The sequence below is a fragment of the Microcebus murinus genome, chromosome 16 (genome assembly GCF_040939455.1).
Source record: "Microcebus murinus isolate Inina chromosome 16, M.murinus_Inina_mat1.0, whole genome shotgun sequence".
In the NCBI taxonomy this organism is placed as follows: Eukaryota; Metazoa; Chordata; class Mammalia; order Primates; family Cheirogaleidae; genus Microcebus; species Microcebus murinus.
Genome location: NC_134119.1, coordinates 68,744,114 through 68,764,762, shown reverse-complemented (window position 1 = coordinate 68,764,762; position 20,649 = coordinate 68,744,114). Strand labels below are relative to the sequence as shown.

General features: G+C 61.6%; 1 protein-coding gene across 2 annotated transcripts in view; it reads left to right on the top strand.

The window, feature by feature from the left end:
- Positions 1–692: 692 nt before the first annotated feature.
- The window catches only part of LRRC4B (leucine rich repeat containing 4B), a 41,213-nt gene continuing 21,256 nt past the window's right edge, over positions 693–20,649 (top strand). The window contains exons 1-2 of one of the 2 annotated variants that reach the window (XM_012754156.3): positions 693–1,170; positions 20,179–20,510. In XM_012754156.3, the coding sequence (XP_012609610.2) occupies positions 20,214–20,510 (297 nt within the window). In that variant the 5' untranslated portion in view covers positions 693–1,170; positions 20,179–20,213. Of the gene's footprint in view, positions 1,171–17,858; positions 18,028–20,178; positions 20,511–20,649 lie in introns of those variants that run through there. The other variant, XM_012754155.3, reaches the window with a different exon arrangement.

Below are 20,649 nucleotides of genomic sequence, written 5' to 3'. Positions count from 1 at the left end.
CCCTGACAGCACCCACCACCCACCCTTCTCCCTCCACCCTCTGCCCCTTCCCTCCCTCCCAAGCCTCTCCCTCCTCCCCTCCCTGCTCTCTCCCTCACTTCCCAGCCCTGGGGCCCGTCCCTGCCCACTGCCCCCCAGCCCTTTCCCTCCACTCCTCCCGCCTCTCCTCTGCTCTGCCCACTCTCCCTGGCTCCTGCACCTCTTCCCCTCCTCCCTCCCCACCCCTTCCCTCTCCTCACTGCCCCATTCATTCCACCCGGTCTCCCAGAGGTGTACTGGGAGCTCCTCCTCCCCCTGCACACGCCCCTCTCTCTCCCCATCTCTTCCCTCCTCTCTCCCTTTCTCCCTCCCTTCTTTCCTCCCTTCTCCCTCCTCCTCTTCCTCCACCCTCTTCTCTCTTCCTTCCTTCCTTTCTTCTCCTTCCCTCTTCTTTCCTCCCTTTCCCTTTCCTCCCTCCTCCTCGCCTCTCCACCCCCTGCACCCTTCCTCTCCGCTCTCCCTCTTCCTTCTTCCCCCTCTCCTCCCTCCTCCCTTTCCCTCCTCACCCCTCCTCGCCCTTCTTTCCCCTCTTCCCTCCCTGCCTCCCTCCTCTCTGCCCTCCCTCCTCCCCTCCCCCTCCCCCTCCTTCCCGGGCGTCTCTCCCCCTCGCGCCCTCCCCCCGCGCCCTCCCTCCCGCGCGCCCCGCCGTCATCAGTATTCCGCTCCCGTCTCCGCCGCTCTCGGCTGCTCGCGGTCGCTGCCGCACCGTCCGAGGCGGGGGCCGGGGCCGGGGCCGGGGCCTGGGGGGGGGTGGGGTGGGGGGAGAGCGGCGCCGGCGGGCCCGAGGAGGGAGGAAGGAAGGAAGGAAGGCTGGAAGGAAGGAAGCTAGGAAAGAAAGAAGGAAAGAAAGGAAGGCAAGAAGGAAGGCGGGCGCCGGGCCGGCGGCAGGCGGGCGAGCGGGCGAGGAGGCAGAGCGGCCCCCCCACCCCCGCCGCCGCCGCTGCGGAAGCCCCCTCCCCATCCCGGTGCCGGGGAGGGGGGAGAACACGAGAGACTCGGGCCCGGCCGCAGCCCCGCCCCCCGCGCCTCCCCGCAGCGGGCCTTGCACCCCACATTCGCGTGCCTCATTGGGGGGGTCCTCCCCCCGCGGGCCGGGCATGCTGCCCCCCGGAAGGAGCCCCTTTCCTCGCTGTGAGTAGCCTCTGAGGGACACCGGGCGGGGGCGGGGGGCCGGAGGCGGAACCGCGGGGGGCATGGGGGGCATTCTCTAATTGGGGGACAGTGGTCTCAGGCCTCCTCTGGGATGGTGGGGGGACGGCAGAGGACAGTGGGCGGGGCCTGGTGGGGAGCCGAAGCCGGTGGGGGAGGCGGTCGGGTGGGGGTTCTGGGGCCGGGTGAGTTCTGTATTGGGGGGGTCGTCTCTGCCCGAAGACGGGTGTTGCTGGGGGTGTACGTCCGGCGGCGGTCGCTGCGTACCCGACTGTGGGCTTGAGGACTGAGGTTTAGGGTGGGGGGGTCTCGCTGGGCACGGGTCTGGGCCCCCCTTTCTCGGGCAGGAGTCCGGGTTCTTCCCCCCCATTGCCCCTCCCACCCTCCACACCGCTGCTGCTTGGGGTGGGGGGGCATGCCAGCGAAGGGGAGGGGGGAGAGGCGGGCACGGGGTTTCCTTGGTGACCGCGCCTGGCAGGAGCGGTTGCCGTGGCAACCTGGGAGAACCGGGGAGTTTGGGAAGTGAAAATGGGAAAGACGGAGGGGGTGACTGGGGAGTGAGACAACCCCCTCCCCAGTCTTAAGGCTTTCTCCCTCTGGGGTCCCCCAAGCCCTCCTGGTGGGCAACCCGGACCCCTGCCCCTCCCTCTTCGCAAGACCCCCTCCCCTGACCCCTTTCTGCTTCAGGGCCTCTATCGCTGGGCACGTGTCTCTAGGACCCCCGCCTCTCCCACCTTCCTTAGCTCTCCCCTCTTGGGGACCTCCCCTCTTGGGGGCTCCCTCCGCCATTTGCTGTCTTTTCCCCCAACATATGCTCTTCTAGGACCTTCTAAGGCACTTTCCCTTCCCCCCAGGATCCTCTCGCCCCCCATCTCTGACCTTCTCCCCCCAAGATATCCCTTCCCTTTACCCTCTCTCCAGGAGACCCCAAATTTTCCTCTCCTCTGCCCCCTCCTCCCTAGGTGCCACTGTCCCTGCTCAGGCCCGGCCTCTCCCCATTCTCCCCAGCACCCAGCGGTGTTCTCCTCACACCCAGCTCTTCTGGGACCCTCTTCTATGACCTTTCTTCACTCAGAGACCCCTCCAACCCTGTCTCCTCAAGCCACAGGATCCCCCAATCTCAGACCCCTCCAGTCCGAGGACCGTCCTTCCGGGACACCTCTCGTGCCAACTGCCTATCAATTCCAGGGACCCCAGGCCCAGGCTCTCAGGGTTCCTCCCAGGTTGTCATGCCCCTGCTTCCGCGGGTTCCTCCTCCTCTCTGGCCAGGGGCCCAGCCAGTCTCCCTCCAGGGCTCTGAGTCCCCAGTGCCCACAATGGCCTCTGGCCCTCCCCCTTCCCCTTCTCTCCCCACCTCCATCTCCTTCCCGGGCACCCTTCACCTCTCTCCCCCACCCCAGCACCTCTCCTCCTCCCTGCCCTGCTCCCTGCAGCCCCAGGCGACTTTCTCCCGGGTGGGGAATTCCCCTGGGGACAGCCCAGCTGGGAAGGGGGAGGGGGAGGGAGCTCAGGGCTGCCCCTCAGCCCCCTCCCTGCCCCCCTCTCCAGCTGGGAGCTGCAGTCGAGCCTCCGCAGCGCCCCATTGCTATGCGCCTCACATCCCAAGTCCTGGCCGCGCAGCCGCCAGACAGGAACTCGGGTTCCAGCGGCAGCTGGGAGTCGCCGGAGCCGGCTTCCCTCCTGGTCCGGGCAGCATCCTCTCCCCGCTGAAAACTGCCCACCCCGCCCCGCCCCGGCCCGGGCCCACGGCCAGGGGCAGCACCTCCGTTCTGTAGCATCTCCTGTCGCCTCGCTCCTCGAACCCGTTTCCCAGCTCCTCTTCCCCTTCCCACCTTCCTCCTCCTCCTCCCGGGTCTCCCCTCCTCCTGGCCACCTGCTTGTCCGAATGCACTCGCAGGAAGGAGGGACAGAGCAGAGCGGCAGAAAGGCGGGAGGGACCAGGCAGGGAAGGGTGGGAGGGACTGCCGAGTGAGAGAGGGGGCCCCCCCATAGACGCACTCAGAGTTACTCACTTCGTCTCCAGCTCAAAGAGGGCCAGGAGATGGGTGGTACCCCCATTCCCGCACAGGGGCGTCCCCGAGAGAGCTGGGGACTTGCTTGAGGCAGAGCTACAGGGAGCCACAGACCCGGAGAGTGGGGTTGGGGGGGCTTGCCTGAGGGGAGCACTCAGCCGGGAGCACTCAGCCACCAGTGCAGAGGGGATTAGCAGCAGTTTCCAACTTCTCAGAAGGACCCCGAATCGGTCACAGACGGAGAGTGGGAGCGTGCAAGGAAGACACAGAGGCGTGTGTAGGCATCGATGGCCTTGCAAATACACACGCACGCACGCACACAAACACACACGCACACACACGCATGCACGGTCATTCACGGGCAGCCAGAGGCCCAGATGTGGGATCAGAGAGGCCGAGTTACAGACGTGGCTCCCAGAGGCTCCCAAACTCAGGCCAGGAGAGGAGGAGCAGCCCCGGCCCGCAGGCGTGTGCACGCAGAGACACGCGGTCCCTCCTCCACGGAGACCTGGAGGGAGGGACAAAGGCAGAGGGGTCCTCGCCCACAGTCGCCTGCCTCTCGGCCGCGTGGCCTCGCGCTCACGGAGAAACACAAAGCAAGAGGCGCAGAGGTGGCCCCAGAGCCGTGGAGATGCAGCCCTGCGCTGCCCGCATAGACTCCCGCAGTCAGACCCGGGCCCAGCGCAAGGAGGGAGGCCCAGCCCCCAGCAGTCGCCCTTAACCCCACTCAGAGACAGCTGGGAGGATGCCTCCCGCCTCAGGGGTCTCCTGGGGATCTCCCCGCCATGGAGGACAGCAGGGTGAAGACGTCAGGCGGCAGAGGGCCACCGACATGTCCCTAGAGGGGCAGGTCTTCGGGCGGAGGGGAGGGGAAGCCGGAATCCTCAGCCTCTCCCTGCACCTCGCTCTGCTTCCCTGCCATGGTCCCCACCTCCCTGCCTCCTCTCCTCCCACCCCTATAGGTCACTTGTGTCCCCTGCTGGAGGGTGTTGCTGTCTCCAGCATCTCCCCCTGTGTCCCTTCCTGCTCTCCCTGGCTGTGGTTAGGTGTCGCCTGAACCTTCTCATTGCTGGGACTGACCCTCCGCCCTCCCCAGCCCCCACGTCCCTGTCCTGTGGACTCATTCATCGGCCTTTCTCCCTCCCGCCCCATCTGCTAGGAAACCCGCCTCTCTTTCCGTCTCTGCCCCCCACCACTGCCTGTGCCTCTCTTCCCCCCTCCTGTGTCACTGTCCCGCTGCCCTGCCAGCCTGTCTGTCCCCCTGCCTCCTCCCGCCTGCCTGTGCTGCAGCCCGTGGGCCACCAGGGCTATTTTCCACTGCGTTTCCAACATGTTTAATTTGTTGCCAACATTTTTTTTTTAATTAGCGATTTTACATAGAAATCCAGATCACTGGCTTCTTTTGAAACATTCTTCCCCCTGAGTAGCAACGGGCTGTGCTCAGGTGCCCACTCTCTGCTCTAACCTGTTCAGTGTGTCCCAGTCAGCTGTCGCTCCTGTCTCTCCCGCCATGCCCTGCCACTCTCTCCACTCTCCCCCCTTGCTGTCCTTTGCTGGGGTGTCTCTCTCCATCCCTGACCACCACCGCTCTCCCCTTCAGTTTGTCCTGACTCTGAGCCCCACTGGGCTGCCCCCACCCTTCCACCTAAATGGTGCCCTCCTGTGCCAAGAGCAGGAAGAGTCCCTTGTCTGGGAGAAGTGGCTCTTAAGACCACCAGGGCACAGAGCACACACCAGTCCCCCAGGGCCAGGGTCTGTTTTGACATTGTCAGCCCCTCACAGCGTTCCAGAGTCATCGTTGCATGAAGCCACCATGTCGCAGCCTGTCCTTCTCCGCTGGCTGCTGTCTAGCACCAACCGCAGACCCCACACTCTCGTCCCCAGCATGTGGGCAGATCACAGCCCATAGGCAAGGGGTGGCTTTCCCGGTGCAGTGGGGGCTGGGCTGCACATGTGGCCCAGGGCAGGTGGAGAGCTGGGGCTGTCTCAGAGGACACGGGGTGTGGTCCTTATCAGCAAGCGTGGGGCTCTGTCCCAGGAGGAGGGGGTCCTCACAAGGTCTCACCTCCAGACCAGGGTGCAGGTGGCAGGGCTCCCCTCGTGGGGTGACAGTGCTCAGCCCGCCCTGCTGGGCTGTAGAGAGCACATCTTTGTCCCTCTCTGACAGGGTGCAGAAGACCTCATTTCTGAGTTTAGGGACCCTCCCTCCGCTTTCCTTCCCAGCCCCGGAGGCTGGGGTGGCTCTGCCAGACAGGGGGTGGCAGGAGAGTAAGAAGAGTGGCAGGATGCCCCTTGTTGCCTGGAAACCCATGCGCAACTGTTGTCATGGCAGGCGGAGGTGCAGGGGCTGCATCAGAAGCTGCGAGAGGGGCCGGTGGGGGCCCTGCGGTCGGGGGGCAGGCCGAAGCCATCACAGGGCTGCTGAGAGTGAGGATGGGGGGGAGGAGGCAGAAGGGAGCGAGGCAGGGCTGGGGTCCGCAGCCCCAGCCACTTCCGGTCTCAGCTCTGTCCCCCAGAACATGCACCTGCTCTGTTCCCCAGAACATGCACCTGAGAGTCCAGCTCAGGCCCCAGAGCTCTTGTTGAGGCGTTGTGACAAAGATCAGAAAGCAGTGCCGGCCACAGCTGCTCCGGAGGGGCAACCGCAGGTAGTAAAGGCAGAAGAGACTGGCCCTCGTATAGCCTAGAACCCTCTACTACAGAGATAACAATGATAGCACTCAACATTTATTGAGAGTTTCCCATGAGCCGGGCTCCGCGATAAGCACTTTAGGTGGATTGGTTCCATTTGTGGTCACCCTGCAAGGGAGGCAGGATCATCATCCTCAGTTTGACAGGTGGGGAAACTGAGGCTCAAAGAGGCGAGGTCCTTTGCCCAAGATTACACAGCCTGAAGTGACAGAGTTGGGACTTTGTATCCCTTCCAGGTTGTCTCCCCCAGCTGAGACCCCTGCTTCACAGCGGGGGACGTTGAGCCCCAGAGTGGAGAACGTGCTGGTCCATCGGCCTCCAAGTGGAAATTGGAATTGTCGATAACAGTAATTAGGTTGTTAATGACAATAGACCGTAGAAGGTTAGACTTTTAGAAAGACATAGGGGTTCCTAGAAGACAAGGGCTCTCTTGGGCTCCGGATCTTGTTGATGCCCTTAAAACCCCGGAGAGGAAAGCACTTAGCCACACTGACCCTCACCAGCGTGGGGTGCAGAGGCTTTCTGCAGGAAGGACAAAGAGCTGGGACGCGATCCTATGTCCCCTACTCCATGGCGAATGGGTGGTTTGGGTCGAGCCAGAAATGCTGGATTTACACATGGGATGGTGGGCTGTGTGTGTCGCAGGATGGGGAAGAGATTTGTTCTTCCGACCCAGTGAGCAGAAATGCTAACTTTTTATTTTTTTTATTTTTTTGAGACAGAGTCTCACTTTGTTGCCCAGGCTAGAGTGAGTGCCGTGGCGTCAGCCTAGCTCACAGCAACCTCAAACTCCTGGGCTCAAGTGATCCTCCTGCCTCAGCCTCCCGAGTAGCTGGGACTACAGGCATGCGCCACCATGCCCGGCTAATTTTTTTCTACATATATTAGTTGGCCAATTTCTTTCTATTTATAGTTGAGACGGGGTCTCGCTCTTGCTCAGGCTGGTTTTGAACTCCTGACCTCGAGCAATCCGCCCGCCTGGGCCTCCCAGTGAGCTAGGACTACAGGCGTGAGCCACCGCGCCCGGCCAGAAATGCTGACTTTTAATGTCGCTGTCATGTAAGTGTCCAGCACGGTACGTGGTCCCCATGAATCCGCGACACGTTAGGGATCATCGTCTTCGAAGACTGCAAGACAGAGCCTGGAGGGGCGAGTCGCAGTTTAAACCCAGTTTTGCCTGACACCAATACTCTTTCCACCTCTCCATCCTCCCTCTTAGAAGGATGGTCTGAGGATATTGAGGAGTCACTACATGATTTTATTTCTCCCACGTGCTGGGCACTGTGCTGAGCCCATCACAGATGCCAGATCTTCCCCATTTACAGATGAGCAAACTGAGGCCCTCAGGGGTGAAGCCCCCTTTGCAAGGTTACATGGCTAGAAATTGTGGTAGCTGAGCTTCAGAGCCAGGCCTGCATGATTCCAAGGCCCACCCTTGAGCCACACCCCTGAACAGAGCTGGGCGGTGAGGTGGGCACTTAGCTCCTTGCTCCTCACGGAGTGCTCTGAGGCCAGCATCCCCTGGGAAGTAGGCGGAGGATGTCTCATTTCCCAGCCACCCTATCCTGTCCCCCTACCCAGTCACAAATGCACCCTAGGTACACCGACTCCGAATCTGTTTTGAACTAGATTTCCAGGTGATTTGGACACACATTAATGTCTGAGAAATATCACTTCGGTTCACATATCCATCCCTTTTATTTATTTTTTATTTATTTATTTATTTTTGAGACAGAGTCTTGCTCTGTTGCCTGGGCTAGAGTGCCGTGGCATCAGCCTAGCTCACAGCAACCTGGGTTCAAGTGATCCTCCTGCCTCAGCCTCCCGAGTAGCTGGGACTACAGGCATGCGCCACCATGCCCGGCTACTTTTTTCTATTTTGGGTAGAGACAGGGTCTCGCTCTTGCTCAGGCTGGTCTCGGACTCCTGAGCTCAAACGATCCTTCCACCTCGGCCTCTCAGAGTGCTAGGATTACAGGCGTGAGCCACTGCGCCTGGCCCAACACCCCTTTTTTTTTTTTTGACACAAAATAGTTATACACAACCCTGGGATAGAAAACTGATCTATCAGCAGTGCCCTTCCCATCTGGGAGGCCAGAGTTATGCTGGCAGGGACCACGCCCCTCCCTGCCCACAGACCTGGCAGTGGGCACCGCTTTAAAAACCACCAATACTGGGCCAGGTCCCAGTTCTCTCCTGGGGAGGTTCAATTCAGCAATGTTAAGCCACCCTATCCTGTCGTCCTACCCAGTCACAAAGAGTCTAGGGACCTTGGCTAAGCACAGTGGCTCATGCCTGTAATCCTCGCACTTTGGGAGGCCAAGGTGGGAGGATCATTTGAGGCCAGGAGTTGGAGACCAGCCTGGGCAACAGAGCGAGACCTCATCTCTACAAACAAATTTTTAAAAATTAGCTGGGCACAGTGGCGCACACCTGTAGTCCCAGCTCCTCAGGAGGCTGAGGCAGGAGGATCGCTTAAGCCCAGGAGTGTGAGGCTGCAGTGAGCTATGATTGCATCACTGCACTCTAGCCTGGGCAACAAAGTAAGACCGTGTCTCAAAAGACAAGAATGTAAGTGGCCTGGAGGTTCAGTTTCTATTTCGGAGCCTGCCTGGGTCTGGGTATCCGTGGGTACAGCTGTGACCTCCTGCTGCACCTGCTCGCTTTGGGCCTCCGGGAGGACTAGATAAGCTAATGCACGGAGCTCCCTCGGCACAGGCCCGGCACGGGGCAGCCCTCGTAGGGCAGAGGCTGCCCCAGCCAGGCTCTTGGGTGTCGCACTCTCTGTAATGGTCCCCTTCTCTGGCTGTGCCCTCCGTGGCTTCCCCGTGAGTCCCAGCCCCGTGAGGCAGCCAGGCCAGGCGAAGGGGCAGAAGGGGCAGAGCTCTGGGGACTCGGGCAGGCGTGGCTCCAAGTGGGAGCCAGCGGTTAGACTCGCCATCTCATCCAGTGGCCACTGCAGCCACAGCCGCCTGCGGCCATCGACATTTACATCCGCTTAAATTGAATAAACAATCCAGCCCCTCAGTGACACTCGCCACATGTGGCTGGTGGCTGCAATATGGGACAGCGCAGATAGAACATTTCCATCGTTGCAGAGAGTTCTGTCTGTTGGACAGTGGTGCATTAAAATATTGAAGTTCAGTTGAATCTTTTTTTTTTTTTTTTGAGACAAAGCCTCGCTTTGCTGCCCAGGCTAGAGTGAGTGCCGTGGCGTCAGCCTAGCTCACAGCAACCTTAATCTCCTGGGCTCAAGCGATCCTCCTGCCTCAGCCTCCCAAGTAGCTGGGACTACAGGCATGCGCCACCATGCCCAGCTAATTTTTTCTATATATATTAGTTGGCCAATTAATTTCTTTCTATTTAGAGTAGAGACGGGGTCTCGCTCTCGCTCAGGCTGGTTTTGAACTCCTGACCTCGAGCAATCCGCCTGCCTCGGCCTCCCAGAGTGCTAGGATTACAGGCGTGAGCCACCGCACCCGGCCTGGTTGAATCTTAAACAACTTGGAGGTTGGGGCACCAACCCCTTGTACAGTCAGAAATCTATGTATCACTTTTGACTGCCCCAAAACTTAACTACTAACAGCCCACCGTTGACCAGAAACCTTACTGATAACATAATCAATTAACACATATTTTATATATTACACGTATTACGTACTGTATTCTTACAATAAAGTAAGCTAGAGAAAAGAAAATGTTATTAAGGAAATCAGGCTGGATCCAGTGGCTCATGCTTGTAAATCCCAACACTTTGGGAGGCTGAGGCAGGAGGATCGCTTGAGCCCAGAGTTCGAGGCTGCAGTGAGCTATGATGGAGCCACTGTACTCTAGCCTGGGCAACAGAGCAAGACTCTGTCTCCTAAAAAAAGAAAAAAGAAAAGAAAATCATAAGGAAGAGAAAATACATTTACTATTCATTATGTGAAAGTGGATCGTTGTGAAGGCCTTCATCCTCCTCCTCCTCATGGCGAGTGGGCTGAGGAGGAGGAGGAAGAGATGGGTTGGCCTAGGGGAGGCGGAGTTGGAAGAAAATCCGTGTGTAAGTAGAGAGCGCAGTCACTGTTCGAGGTCCACTGTAGCTCCCTACTGCCGGTGGGCAGCCGCCCCTCCCCCAGCCCAGCCGCCCCTCCCCCAGCCCTCGCGTGGACCCCAGCTGCCCCCCCCAACCCCCGCTCTCGCGGGATTTGCTGTTCATTCCCCAGATGAGGAAGTGGTGACAGCAAGTTCTCAACAGGAATTGGCAGCACCACGGGATTAGAGCCGGGTGTCTCCTCCTCCCACCTGCCAGCCGGGCTGCGCGGCCCACCTCACCCTTGCCCGGCACACCCTGTGAGGGCCCCGGGCCACCGCGGACGGTGCCGGCACCCTTGTCTGGCAGAGGACGCAGCGGGAGCCAGAGAGTGCTGGGTGGGACCCAGGCAGGCCACCTGTCCCCTGCTCCCCTGCTGTTCCATGGGTGTGACGAGAAGGGGGCTCGCCACCCACGAAGTTTGAGCCAGGGGACACCCGTGGCCAGGCGCCTTCCCGTCCCCTCCCGCCAGCCTCCCTGCCCGCAGTCCCATCCCGCCTTGGGAGTTTGACCCCAGATCTATAAGAAGAGCCTGGCTCCTCCCTCTCCATCACCTCCCACACCGCCCCAGTCCTGCCACTTTACAAATTTGCTTTATCTTTTCATTCTTTCCTCCTCTCCTTCCCCAGGGCCTCGGCCCCTCCTCCCCACCCCCAGACCCTCGCCCAGCTCCTCCCGCCCCGCCTCCCCCTGCAGTCTGCCCAGAGGGTCCTTCACCCCTGGGCTGACCGGCCCTCCCTGTCACCCAGCCAGGGGTGGCGGAAGGAGGCCCATTCCATCTCTGTTGCCCAGCCGGGCTCCCCAGCCCCAGGCCTTTGCCACACAGGTCCCCCGCCCGCCTGCCCTCCCGCCTGCACACCTGCCGCTGGCCCTTCAGGTCTCAGCTGGGACGTGGCCTCCAATGGCCTCACTCCCAGACCTGCAGGGTCCCCGCCTTGTGCGACTCCCCTCCGGACCACATCTGTACAGGTACCTGACATGGTTGTACCTGCCGCCAGCCGGGGACCTGGCGGCAGGGGGCGCTGGCTCGCTCGTCCTGCACTCGGCCGCCGAGCTGGGGGACCCTGAGCCCCCTTCCAGCGGTGCCACATGCGAGGCTGTGACAGGGGCTGTGAGGAAAAGGAACCGCAAAGGATAGAGACGGGGCCGCTGGAAGAAACCTCCTGGGTGTCCTTGGAACCCAGATAGGGGGTGGGGGGTGCAGCACTAGTGGCCCCCAGGAGATGCACTCGGGGCAGAGGCCCCTGGGGAGCCGCCTGGGGTGCGGCTGGATAGGAAAGGACGCCCCCTGCCCAGGCGGTCACCTCCGCCACCCCTGGTGGTGGCCTGGGCGCCCGCCCTGCTCGGGGCAGCAGCTGCCGGGCCTGGACTGCCCTGTCCCAAGGCTGTTCTACCTCAGGACTTAGGGGCTGTCGGCTCTGGGAGCTGTGTGGCTGCTCTGATTTTGCAAGCGTTCGGGGACACGGACCGGCTCAGAGAAGCGGTCGTTTCATCTGTGTCCCCGAAGCCAACCCGCGCTGCCCAGGCCCTCCCCCAGCCCTGACGCGCCCGGCCTCCCCTCTGGCGGCTTCCAGAGAGAGAAGTGTTCATCTCTGCCTGGCTTTGAAGTCTCTCCACCCTCCTGGCTCCGGGCCCCACTTCCGCCCCAGTCCCTCACAGTCGGGAAGTTCTTCTTTAGCTCTAACCTCCATCCCTCTTGCTGCGCTGGCAGTCAGTTGCCTATCTTCCCTCACCTTCTGAACTTACCCAGGAGAATGCGTGTGCCTGACAGACATATTCCCTGCCTCTTTTTTCTCCTCACCCCGCCTCCCCTGGGTCCCCGAGTTTCCGATCTGCCATCTGCCTGAATCCTCTCCGGCGCAGTGCCCGGGAGCTCTCAGAGCTCGGGCTGGGGAGGACGGCAAAGCTGGCGGGGCAGCGGGCGCCCAGGCCACCCCCACCCCCGCCTCTGCGTTCCCTGGGTCTCTGCTCCTTCTTGGGGTCTCTTGTTCTCCTGCCCCCTCGCGCGCTGTCCCGCTCTTGCTCCTGTCTGCCCCCTCCTCTGCCTGTCTGTCTCAATCCTTGCCCAGGTGAGGGTGGAGACCCCGTGTGCAGGTGCAGGGGGCTCTCCCGGGGCAGCTGGGGTGACACAGGCAGCGGGGTCACCCGGCCAGGTTCTGGGCCCCTGGTTCCAATCCCCGCTGTGCCGCTCGACGGCTGTGGAACCCTCAGCAAGGGCTGCCGGCCTGGGAATCTGCCTCTCCATCTGTAAAGTGGCCGCAAGAACCGTCCATTCCTCCCAGAGCCACGGGGAGCAGCCAGTGGCCGGGCAGTGCCCATGGCGGCAGCCACACACAGCGAAGGCTTCCGTCGCCTTAGGGGTGCGCTGGAGCGGGGCCAGGCGTGGGGCTGGGGGTGGGGCACCCGCGGGTGTGGCATCCTGTGCAGGGGGGATGAGGGCAGGGGCCTGAGGGAGGAGAGCTGTTGTTCCACATGCCCGTGGCTTGGCCTGCGCCCTCCCCGCCCACTCCCTGCAGGCAACCTCTTGGGGGTCACTGGGGTCCCCTGACTCTGGGGAGGCTGACGTGGGAGGGGCCTCTTCCTAGCTATGTTTGGCCTTGAGCAAATGACTTGGCCTTTCTGAGTCTCAGCTTCTCTATCTGTGAAATGGGGATAACAGGGCCCGGCGTGGTGGCGCACGCCTGCGAGCCCAGCACTTTGGGAGGCTGAGGCTGGAGGATCGCTTGAGCCCGGAGTTTGAGGTTGCTGTGAAGTGAGCTGTGATCGCTTTACTGCACTCCAGCCTGGGCGACAGAACAAGATCTTGTCTCTATTAAAGTAAAGAAATGTGGACCAGGCGTGGTGGCTCACGCCTGTAATCCTAGCACTCTGGGAGGCCGAGGCGGGAGGATCATTTGAGCTCAGGAGTTCAAGACCAGCCTGAGCAAGAGTGAGACCCCGTCTCTACTAAAAAAAATACAAAGAAATTAACTGGACAACTAAACAAAAAAATTTATACATTTTACATATAATATTAGCCAGGCATGGTGGCGCATGCCTGTAGTCTCACCTACTCAGGAGGCTGAGGCAGGAGGATCGCTTGAGCCCAGGAGTTTGAGGTTGCCGTGAGCTAGGCTGACGCCATAGCACTCTAGCCCAGGCAACAGAGTAAGACTCTGTCTCAAAAAAAAAAGAAAAAAAGAAATGTGGGTAAGAGCAGTCCCCTCTCAGAGGGCTGGCGGGTAAACCACAGTCGTTAATGTAAGCAAAACTCCTGGGACGGTGCCAGGGCAGTGCCAGTATGTGTCAGACGTCACCACTTTTGGTGGCGGTGTTACTCAACGAGTTCGTACGTGTCAAATGTGCGTACCCTGCCTGGCTTTGTGGACATGCCCAGAGCAATGGCGCTGGCAGCATGCCTGTCATCCGTGTTGGAGGGGTAGAGCTGGGGACAGCCGGGGCCAGGTGCCCACTCAGTTCACCAGTATTCGCTGGAACGGTGCAGCTGCATCCAAGAGGTGTCTGAGGTTCGGGACACAGTTGTCACTTTCCTCAGGGCGCGGATGTTGAGTGACGTCACAGATCTGCACTGGGGTCCCGCTGCTTGGGACCCGGGGCAGACCTCTGGGCCTTACACAGCTGGTGTGCAGCGGGGTGGAGGGAGACCTGGGACACGGGGGTCCGGCTGAAGACAGTGGCGCTGTGGCATAGAAATGCGCTGCCTCCGCCAGGCAGGCCTCCTGGGATGGAAGGAGAGTTCAGGCCCGGGGACGTCCGGGGCTGGGGCCTGAGAGGCGCGGCTGTCGGGGTGCAGCCTGGGGTGGGCGTGCAGAGCCGGCTGTGGCGTGAGTGTGGGAGGGAATACGGTGTCACCAGGAGGAACAGAGCCTAACAGCAGTGGGAACAAATTCATCTGTTCCCTCCCGCCATGTTTATTGAGCACCTGCTGCTGTGTACCAGGCACTGTCACCAGATAGTCACAAAACAAACACTGTCCCTGCCCTTGGGGACGCTTACATTCAAATATATGGGCATCCGAAAGGTCAGACGGTGATAAACGTTATGTAAAGAAATGGAACAGAGAAGGCCCTGGGGAGGGATGGGGCGCTTTGGGGTGTGGGATAGTCGAGATGGGCTCACTGAGAGGGTGACACGGGGACACAGACCTGGGAGGACAGGGAGAGCAGCCTGTGAACAGCTGGGGAGGAGTGTTCCAGGCAGAGGAAAAGCGAGTGCAAAGGCCCCGGGGCCAGAGTGTGCCCAGCCTGTCCTGGAAACGGTGCAGAGGGTGCGTGAGCGGGCGGGTGGGGATCAGGTGAGGGAAGCAGCAGCCGGGGCTGGGAGGTGGGGAAGACACGGGAGCCACGGGAGGCTATGGAGCGAAGGAGGGGCAGGATCTGCCTTGGGTGTTGACAGGATCCCTCTGGCTGCCTGTGAGGAGCAGACAGTTTGTGAGGCGAGGGTAGAAGTGGGGAGACTCATGAGGAAGCCACTGTAACCATGTCCAGGCAGGAGATGGTGGCCAGGCGGGGGCGAGGGCCTGGGGGGACGCGTGGGTCTGGTTCTGATAGACTGTGAAGACAGAGGCATTTAGCTATTCGGGCTCCCCAGCGACCCTGTGAGGTAGAGACTCTTATCCCTGTCGCACAGTGGAGGAAAGTGCAGCTCAGAAAACCGGAGCAGTGGCCCGGGGCCACACACCAGGCCCCCAGCACCTGACCAATGTGCTCTCCGATTACTATTGGCCTTTGGTGGCCCGTGGGTGACCTGGGCTTAGGGCATGTGGGTAGCATCTGTACCAGTGTCTGGCACATAGTAGGGTCTTGGTAAATATTGGTTGGATGGATGGATGGGTGGGTGGATGGGTGGGTGGATGGGTGGGTGGGTGGATGGGTGGGTGGGTGGATGGATGGGTGGGTGGATGGATGGGTGGGTGGGTGGATGGGTGGGTGGGTGGATGGGTGGGTGGGTGGATGGATGGGTGGGTGGATGGATGGGTGGGTGGATGGGTGGGTGGATGGGTGGGTGGGTGGATGGATGGGTGGGTGGATGGGTGGGTGGATGGATGGATGGATGGATGGATGGATGGATGGATGGGTGGGTGGATGGGTGGGTGGATGGGTGGATGGATGGATGGATGGATGGATGGATGGATGGATGGATGGATGGATGAACGGGTGGATAGATGGGTGGGTGGATGGGTGGGTGGGTGGATGGATGGATGGATGGATGGATGGATGGATGGGTGGGTGGGTGGATGGATGGGTGGGTGGATAGATGGGTGGGTGGATGGGTGGGTGGGTGGGTGGATGGATGGATGGATGGATGGATGGATGGATGGATGGATGGATGGGTGGATGGATGGATGGATGGATGGATGGATGGGTGAATGGGTGGATGGATGGGTGGGTGGATGGATGGATGGATGGATGGATGGATGGATAGATGGGTGAATGGGTGGATAGATGGGTGGGTGGATGGGTGGGTGGGTGGATGGATGGATGGATGGATGGGTGAATGGGTGGATGGATGGGTGGGTGGATGGGTGGGTGAATGGGTGGATGGATGGGTGGGTGGATGGGTGGGTGGATGGATGGATGGATGGATGGATGGATGGATGGATGAATGGGTGGATGGGTGGGTGGATGGGTGGGTGGATGGATGGATGGATGGATGGATGGATAGATGGGTGAATGGGTGGATGGGTGGGTGGATGGATGGGTGGGTGGATGGATGGATGGATGGATGGATGGATGGATGGATGGATGGATGGATGAATGGGTGGATGGATGGATGGGTGGATAAATGGGTGGATGCATGGGTGAATGGGTGGATGGATGGGTGGATGAGTGGATGGATGGATGGATAGGTGGATGGGAGGATGGATGGGTGGATGCATGGGTGAATGGGTGGATGGATGGGTGGATATATGGGTGGGTGAATGGATGGTGGATGAATGGGTGGATGAGTGGGTGAATGGATGAATGGGTGGATGGGTGGGTGGATGCATGGGTGAATGGGTGGATGGATGGGTGGATGCATGGGTGAATGGGTGGGTGGATGGATGGGTGAATGGGTGGATGGATGGGTGAATGAGTGGATGGATGGACGGATGGGTGGATGAGTGGATGGATGGATGGATGGATGGATGGATGGATGGATGGATGGATGGATGAATGGGTGGAGGGGTGGGTGAATGGATGGATGGGTGGATGCATGGGTGAATGGATGGGTGGATGAGTGGATGGATGGATGGGTGGATGCATGGGTGAATGGGTGGGCAGATTGGTGGGTGGATGGATGGGTGAATAGGTGGATGCATAGGTGAATGGATAGATGGATGGATGAGTGGATGGATGGATGGATAGGTGGATGGGTAGATGGGTGGATGGGTGGATGAGTGGATGGATGGATGGATGGATGGATAGGTGGATGGATGGGTGGATGGATGGATGGGTGATGAGTGGATGGATGGATGGATAAGTGGGTGGATGGGTGGATGGATGGATGGATGGATGGATGGATGGGTGAATGAATGTGTGGATGGATGGATGGATGAGTGGATGGGTGGATAGATGGGTGAGTGGATGGATGGATGGATGGATGGATGGATGGATGGATGGATGGATGGATGGATGAATGGATGGATGGGTGGGTGGATGGATGGATGGGTGGATGGGTGGGTGAATGGGTGGATGGGTGGATGAATGGGTGGATGGGTGGGTGGATGGATGGATGGTGGATGGAATGAATGCATGTGGCTGTGTCCTGTAATTTCTCAGAGATGTGTCAAAAGGTGGCTGTTGGGATATGGCCAAGTCCAGGGAGAGGGGCACACCTGGGGTGGGTTTCTCTGTGGCATGAGGAGGGGCTGGCCCTCAGCTGCAGGGCAGGGGTGACGGGGTGTGGGCCCAAGTTCCAGGTTCCAGGTTCCATGTCTGGGTGGGGGTCAGAGTAAGTGCTGTGTGGTGCGGTGGGGCATGGGGGGGCCGGGGCACAGGCGCACCTGCAGCCAAGCCTTCGCACAGTGTCTGCCCCAGCTGGGGGTGGGGCCGTGCGGCAGGGAGGGTCTGGCAGGGAGGGTCCGGGCCAGCGGTGGGTGTTGGCAGCGGCAGCAGCGGCCTGGCTGTGCAGCCCAGGAGGCTGTCTGTGTGCCAAGAGGCTCCGGCTTGGCATGGCCCAGCACCCCCCTTCCCGGGCAGCCCAGCCGTCAACCTTCCTCCCCCGCTTCTCCCCGACCTTCCCCGGCTGCCCAGAACCAATGGGTTAATTAGATAACGGAGCCTTTGATTAGCGGGGGAGGGGGAGGCCTCCCCCCTGGCGCTGCAGGGAGGGGAGGTGAGGAGGAGGAGGGAGGGGAGGAGGGAGGAGAGCAGAGGCGCCCTCCCCGCACAGAAGGAGAGAAGGAAGGAGGGGGGCGGGGAGGGAGGGAGCCCAGGCACAGCTTGGCTCTGCACTGCCGTGTGACTAGAAATTGTAATCGCCGAGCAAGAGAGACAGACAGAGCCGGGCGACAGAGAGCAAGACAGACGGACAGACAGTCAGAGGACCTGACTGAGCCGGGCTCCCAGGATGAGAGGGTGACAGGGACAGAGCGAGAGGGAGGGACAGATGGAGGAGAAGGAGAGAGGGGGCCTGGTGGTCCCCGGGGAGGCGAGATTGTGAGGGGGAGCCCGAGGAGGGGGCTGGGGCCAGAGGAGGTGGGAGGTGGACAGGGACAGGGACAGGGACAGGGGGCGGGAGAGAGGAGCAGGGGCTGGGGTCGGTGGGTGGAGAGAGGAGCTGGCGGTGGGGGCAGCGCGGAGGTAGAGGTGGGAGTGGGGGTGGCAGGAGGCAGGAGGAGGCGACCAGGGAGGGGAGGAGGAGAGGACTGCTGCAGTGGCCGAAGGACGGCCTGGGGGGGTGGGGAGGGCGACAGGCCAGGAGGGGGGGCGCAGGGAGACCCAAGAAGCCCCTGCGCCCCCCCAGCACGATCCCGACGGGAAGCCCTGGAGCACTGGGGAGGCAGAGCCCCTGCTGGCCGCAGGCATGTGGAGGGGGGGGCCTGGGCGCGGGGAGAGGCCCAGCGGAAGCCAAGCCACCAGGGTGAGTGTCCCCGCTGCTGGGGGAGACAAGGACGGGATGGTGGAGGGTGAAGGAGGAGAGGGAGGGAGGCCGAGAGCGCTGCAGAAGCCGCTGCAGAAGCCTCCGTGGTGGGGGTGGGGGCCTGCGGGCTGGCGGCGGCGGGAGAGACGGGACAGATGCGGAGGTAGAGGCAGCGGTGGCGGCTTGGGGGACTGGGGGGGGCGCCGCAGGCTCCCGCAGGCCCTGCGGGGCCCCCAGCCTCAAATCCTGGCACTGGGGGTTGTGCCGTGGTTCACAGGGCGTGGGCTGGGTGGTCGCCAGGGTCCCCCCAGGTGGGACAGTGGGCCCAGGACGAGGGTGGGCATGGAGCGCCCTGGTCGCAGGCGGGGGAGCGGAGCCCCTCACCGGCGGTGCTGTCACAGGGACAGGGCAGTCGCAGGCTCCCGGCCCCCAGGTGGCAAAGCAACCTGGTGCAGACACAGATCAGCCTCTCCCCGCTTCTCCCTGTGTCTCTCTGTCTCTCTCTGTCTCTGTCTGCCTCTGTGTCCGCGTCTCTGTCTAGCTCTTGCTCTCACACGCGCTCAGACACACAGACACATGCACATGCATTTCTATCTGGGTTAAAATGATCTCGGAAACTGCAGGAGGGAGGGATGTGCGTGTGCACGCGTGTGTGCGCGTGCGCGTGTGTGCATGCACGTGTGCATGGGGTGAGCCTGTGTCCGCGGGTCTGAGCGGCCACCGGGAGGGCGTGCCCCTGTCACTGCGTGTGTGAGCGGGTTGGTGTGCACGCGTGTGTGGACTGCCCCCCGCTCGGGGACTCTCAGGGCTGGCCCGGGCGGGCAGAGGCTGCGCTGTGGGTGTATTTGTGTGCGCGGAGCTGCTGCGGGGAGAGCAGGTCTAGGGTAGAGCCGGGGCAAAGTCCCCGTCTGCACTCAGCTGGCCAGGTCCCTGCCCTTGGCCTCCTAGGGCCTCGGCGTCCTCACCTGTAAAGTGGGCGTCCTAGCCACTTCCTCCTACCGGTAGTGTGAGGCTTAAATGAGACAAACGGTGACAGTGTTTGGTGCATAGCAGGGCCTGCCGGGATCGGGTGATTGTTATTACTGACATCGTTGTCACAGGACCGGCCCATCCTGCCCCTCTCTGTTCCCATGGAAATGGGAAGGGGCGGATTGGGGAGGTGCCGGGGCTCCCCACTGCCCACTTCCGGAACTCAGGCACAGGGTCCTGGACCCCCAGCCCCCTCCCCATGGACTCCCCAGCACCGCCCTGCGGCAGCTGCTGGCATGGGGCCACCGAGGCTGTCTCTGCCTGGGGCACCTACAGTCTCAGGGCAGATGGAGGGTGGCTGTTGGTGGCCTCAGTTTGTGCTGCCACCCCAGGCCCCCAGCACCCCCACCCCTGTCACAGCTTCCAACCTCCTCCCTCCTCAGCTACCGCCTCCCAGCCTCAGCCCTCACCCGCCCACATTGTCACTTTGTCACCTCGACGGTGGCCTTGCCTGCCACCTCGCCTCTCCCTTGAGTTGCCCTCTGAGTCTGACTCTAGTCCCTGCAGCTGCTGCGAGGCCCACAGGGCCTGGACTGGGTGCACAGTGACAGGGTGTGCGGGTGGAGGGTCTGAGGACGGGCCACCTCGAGAGCACCCCTGGGTGGGGGTGGGTAGTGAGGGGCAGGGGGAGAGCCGGGGGCCACCTCCTAGAGGTTGCACAGGCACGCAGGCAGCAGTGGGTGCTGGGATAGCAGCAAGTCACCTACCTGCTAGATCTTCAGCCTTCCTGCCGCCTTTGCCCGGCGGTCTCTGTTTCCCACTCAATCTCTACCTATGCACCGACCTTTTTGAAATCATGCAAAGAACTGGGTTTTGAATCTGGCCAACTTCTCCACCCACTGGCTGAGTGAGCTTGAGCAAGCACCCTCTCGCCCCAGCCTCAGTTTTGCCCTCTGTAAAATGGGCATAAAATCCTCCCAGCATGGAGAAGATGAGAGGAGCACAGGGGAGGCCTGGCCAGCCCTCCTGTCTGCCTCCCTCAGCCTGCAGGCTCAGTCCCTCTGCGGTGCACTCTCTCCCTGTCCCCTTTGGTCCCAGGCACTGGGCGGGGAGAGGGTGAGCACCTGGGCCATGTGGGTCCCTGTCCCTCACCCAGTCTCTCCTCTCTCTCCCCCGCCACAGCCCCCCAGCGTCCACGTGGAGCATGAACATTGAGGATGGCGTGTGCCCGTGGCTCCCCGTGCCCTCCACTGCCGCCCGGTAGGATGTCCTGGCCCCATGGGGCACTGCTCTTCCTCTGGCTCTTCTCCCCACCCCTGGGGGCCGGTGGAGGTGGCGTGGCAGTGACGTCTGCCGCCGGAGGGGGCTCCCCACCGGCCACCTCCTGCCCCACGGCCTGCTCCTGCAGCAACCAGGCCAGCCGGGTGATCTGCACGCGGAGAGAGCTGGCTGAGGTCCCCGCCAGCATCCCGGTCAACACGCGGTACCTGAACCTGCAGGAGAACGGCATCCAGGTGAGCCGGCCTGGCGGGCGGAGGGGGACCCAGGTGGCGCCGGGGGAGGTGCGCAGGTGGTGGCCCGTCCCTCCTCTCCGACTGGCCTTCCGGGCGTCCCCACTCCAGCTCTTTCCCCTTCCCTGGGCGCCTGCAGGCC